At 51.9% G+C, this 4,248-nt stretch overlaps 1 protein-coding gene across 1 annotated transcript in view; it reads right to left on the reverse strand.

Moving 5' to 3' along the window:
• FBN3 (fibrillin 3) overlaps positions 1–4,248 on the reverse strand; it is a 101,863-nt gene that overhangs the window by 80,188 nt on the left and 17,427 nt on the right. The window contains exons 13-15 of the mRNA XM_011943601.1: positions 2,649–2,771; positions 1,035–1,310; positions 715–768 (exon numbers count right to left, since the gene is read on the reverse strand). Of these exons, the coding sequence (XP_011798991.1) occupies positions 715–768; positions 1,035–1,310; positions 2,649–2,771 (453 nt within the window). The remainder of the gene's footprint in view (positions 1–714; positions 769–1,034; positions 1,311–2,648; positions 2,772–4,248) is intronic.

Genomic DNA, 4,248 nt, shown 5'->3' on the forward strand with positions numbered 1-4,248 from the left:
AGAGACAGAAAGAAGAAAGAAAGAAAGAAAGAAAGAAAGAAAGAAAGAAAGAAAGAAAGAAAGAAAGAAAGAAAGAAAGAAAGAAAGAAAGGAAGGAAGGGAGGAAGGAAGGAGGAAAGGAGGAAAGAAGGGAGGGAGGGAGGAAGGGAGGAAGGAGGAAGGAAGGAAGGAAGGAAGGAAGGAAGGAAGGAAGGAAGGAAGGAAGGAAAAACAAATCAGCAGGTCATGGCGGTGACTGCCTGCAGTCCCAGCTACTCAGGTGGTATCGCTTGAGCCCAAGAGGTCAAGGTTGCAGTGAGCCGTGATTGCACCCCATCACTTGAGCCTGGGCAATACAGTGAGATCCCATCTCTGAAAAAGAGTGGGGGTAATCTTGGACACAGACACACATACAGGGAGAACACCATGTGAAGGTGGAGGCAGAAACGGGGCAACGCCTCTACGAGCCAAGAAACGTCAAAGATTGCCGGCCACCACCAGAAGCTGGGACAGATTCTGCATCAAAGCCTCCGAGGGAACCAGCCCTGCCCACACCTTGATCTCTGACCTCTGGCCTCCAGAAGTGTGAGACTCAACTGATGTTGCTGAAGCCATCCGGTCTGGGGCACTTTGTTACGGGAACCCCAGGCAAACCGAACGGCCCCTGACCACAGCGCTCCTCACATCTGGTAGGGGCAGGCTGGCTGCTGTTTGGAGGGGCTGGGCTCCACTTACCTCGACCATCCGTGGTAATGCCAAGCCCGCTGCTGCACAGTGCCTGGAACTCAGCTAGGGATGAAGGGACAGAGTGAGATGGGTCAGGGAGCTTAGCCATGGCTTGGATTCAGCCACAGGCAAGGACGAGGTCCCCTGGTCTTGGGCGAGAGTTTGGGACTAAGACGTAACTCCACACCCCGGAGAGAAAGCAACTCCCTTCAGTCTCTTTGTCAGAAGAGCCCCCACTCCATGGGAGCTACAACCTCCCACCACAAGCGAGGACCAATGGAGGCACTCAGACCAAGGAGGCCATGGGGATCCGGCAGCCAGATGCTCACCGGAGTTCTTGGCAGGACAAAGCTGGCAGGGCTCCCCAAAACCGTGGTCTGGGTTGGCACAGCAACACTCGGACTTGGTGACGGTGCCGGGGAAGGGGCGGGCACAGGAGCCCTTCTCGATGGCCCCGTAGCAGGTACTTTGCACATGTGTGTCCATGCACATGCGGCCATCCGTGCCCACTGACAGCCCCTGCAGGCAATGGCAGTGGAAGGAGCCCTCGGTGTTGGTGCAGTGGCCATTCACGCAGATGCCGGGCGTCTGGCACTCGTCAATGTCTGCAGAAGCCGTGGGGGCACGGGGATGGGTTCCAGCCTGCTCCCTTCCTCTCTCCCCTCCCCATCTCCCACCATTTCCATTTTCCCAGCGCTTCTCTGCTTCTTTGTTTTTGGATGGAGTCTTGTTCTGTCGCCCAGGTTGGAGTGCAGTGGCACAATCTCAGCTCACTGCAAGCTCCGCCTCCCGGGTTCACGCCATTCTCCTGCCTCAGCCTCCCGAGTAGCTGGGACTACAGGCGCCCGCCACCACGCCCGGCTAATTTTTTGTATTTTTTTTTAGTAAAGATGGGGTTTCACCGTGTTATCCAGGATGGTCTCGATCTCCTGACCTTGTGATCTGCCCACCTCAGCCTCCCAAAGGGCTGGGATTACAGGTGTGAGCCACCGCGCCTGGCCTAAACAAATTTTTTAAAGGCAGGGTCTGACTCCCAGACTAGAGTGCAGTGGCGTGATCGTAGCTCACTGCAGCCTCCATCTTCTGGGCTCAAGCGATCCTGCTGCCTCAGCGTCCTGAGTAGCAGGGACTACAGGGGTGCATCTCCATGTTCGGCTAATTTTTAAAATTTTTCTATCGAGATGGAGTCTTATCATGTTGCCCAGGCTGGTCTCAATCAAACTCCTGAGCTCAAGTGATCCTTCTGCCTCAGCCTTCCAAAGTACTGGGATTACAGGTGCATGCTACCACGCCTAGCTAATTTTTTTTTTTTTTAGGTAGAGATGGGGTCTGACTATGTTGCCCAGGCTGGTCTCGAACTCCTGGCCTCAAGTGATTCTCTAATCTCAGACTCCTAAAGTGCTGGAATCACAGATGAACCTGGCCCCTCCCCACCTTATAACCCATCTCTCTCTTTTTTTTTTGTCTTTTGAGATAGAGTCTCACTCTTGTCACCCAGGTTGGAGTGCAATGGCACAATCTCAGCTCACTGCAACCTCTACCTCCCAGGATCAAGCAATCCTCCTGCCTCAGCCTCCCAAGTAGCTGGGATTACAGGTGCCCACGACCATGCCCGGCTAATTTCTTGTATTTTTAGTAGAGACAGGGTTTCACCATGTTGGGCAGGCTGGTCTCGAACTCCTGACCTCAAGAGATCCATCTGCCTTGGCCTCCCAAAGTGCTGGGATTACAGGTGTGAGCCACGGCATGTGCCTCTTCCTTTCTTCCTTTTCTTGTTCTTCGCTTCTTCCCTTTTCCCTCCTCCTCTTTCTCTCCCTACCCCTTCTCTTCTCCTTCTTTCATGCTCATCCCGTCCCTGTCCGGTCCCTCTCCTCTTCCTCCCGCTCTCTCTGCTTCCCCATCTCCCTTCTCCCCTCGGCTGGCCAGTCTTGCTCCAGGCTTACCCATGCAGTAGCGGCCGCCAGGCGCCAGCAGGAAGCCAGGTTTGCAGAGGCAGGAGAAGCTGCCATCCTCGTTGAGACACACGCCGTTGACGCACATGGTGCTGGTGGCACACTCATTATGGTCTGGGGACAGCAGGAGAGGATGGGTCCAGGCAGGGGGCTGGGTGCCCAGCCCACACGGGGACCCTCTCTCTCCCTCCTCCAGACTCCAGGGCTGAGCCCCCCAGGATCCCTCCCCGGGATGTGGGAGGCAAACAAGCTGTGGTTGTCTGTGACTGTGTATGCTTGTATATTAGTCTGTCCCCTGGGATGTGAGTTCCCTGGGGCACAACCCCTGTCTTGCTCAGGCTGCATACAGTAAGTGCTGCATAAATATTTGCTCAAAGCTGAATAAAGGTGGTGGTGGTTGCATAACACTGGAAATTTATCAAATTTCAGTGAATTGTTCATTTTAAAATGTTTAAATATTTTTTAAAAGACTACCTTTTTTTTTTTTTTTGAGACAGTCTAGCTCTGTCACACAGGCTGGAGCACGGTGGTATGATCTCAGCTCACCGCAACCTCTGCCTCACAGGTTCAAGCAATTCTGCTGCTTCAGCCTCCCGAGTAGCTGGGATTACAGGCATGTACTACCATGCTGGGCTAATCGTTTTTGTATTTTTAGTAGAGATGGGGTTTCACCATGTTGACCAGGCTGGTCTTGAACTCCTGACCTCAAGTGATCTGCCCACCTCAGCCTCCCAAAGTGCTAGGATTACAGGCATGAGCCACCCCGCCCAAACTCTTGTTCAGTTTTAAATGATTAAATTTAGGTTGTGTGAATCTTACTTCAATTTTACAAAAAGGAAAGGGAAATAAGGTTAGTAAGAACATGGTCTAATTTAACAGAAGATGGCAGGTGCAGAAATGAGTTGTTTTCCAAAATGTCAGTTTTAAATGATAAACGACTGAACATACATTAAAAAAAATAAACGCATGAAATGCCACCACAAAAATTTACACATGAGCATTCACAGAAGTATTATTCCTAACAGCAAAAAGTGAAAACAAACCAGTGTCCTACTGATGAACGGATCAACACACTGTGGTCTATTCATGTAACGGAGTATTATTCAGCCATGAAAAAGAATGAAGAAGCCAGGAATGCTGGCTCATGCCTGTAGTCCCAGCTACTCAAGTGGCTGAGGCGGGGGGATTGCTTGAGACCCCCAGAACCCTTCCCTGGGGTGTGGGAGGCAAAAAGCTGTGGTTGTCTGTGGCTGTGTTTGCTTGCGTATTAGTCTGTCTGTTAGGATGTGAATTAAAGTCTGGCCTAGGCAACATAGTGAGATCCAATCACAAAAAAATAAATACATGGCTGGGCTCTGTGGCTCACACCTGTAATCCCAGCACTTTGGGAGGCTGAGGCGGTCAGATCACCAGAGGTCAGGCATTCGAGACCAGCCTGGTTAACATTGTGAAACCCCGTCTCTACTAAAAATGCAAACGTTAGCTGGGCACAGTGGTGCGCAGCTGTAATCCCACCTACTCAGGAGGCTGAGGCAGGAAAATTGCTTGAACCTGGGCAGCGGAGGTTGCAGTGAGCCAAGATGGCGCCACT

The sequence above is a fragment of the Colobus angolensis genome, unplaced genomic scaffold (assembly GCF_000951035.1).
Source record: "Colobus angolensis palliatus isolate OR3802 unplaced genomic scaffold, Cang.pa_1.0 Scaffold22, whole genome shotgun sequence".
Classification (NCBI taxonomy): Eukaryota; Metazoa; Chordata; class Mammalia; order Primates; family Cercopithecidae; genus Colobus; species Colobus angolensis.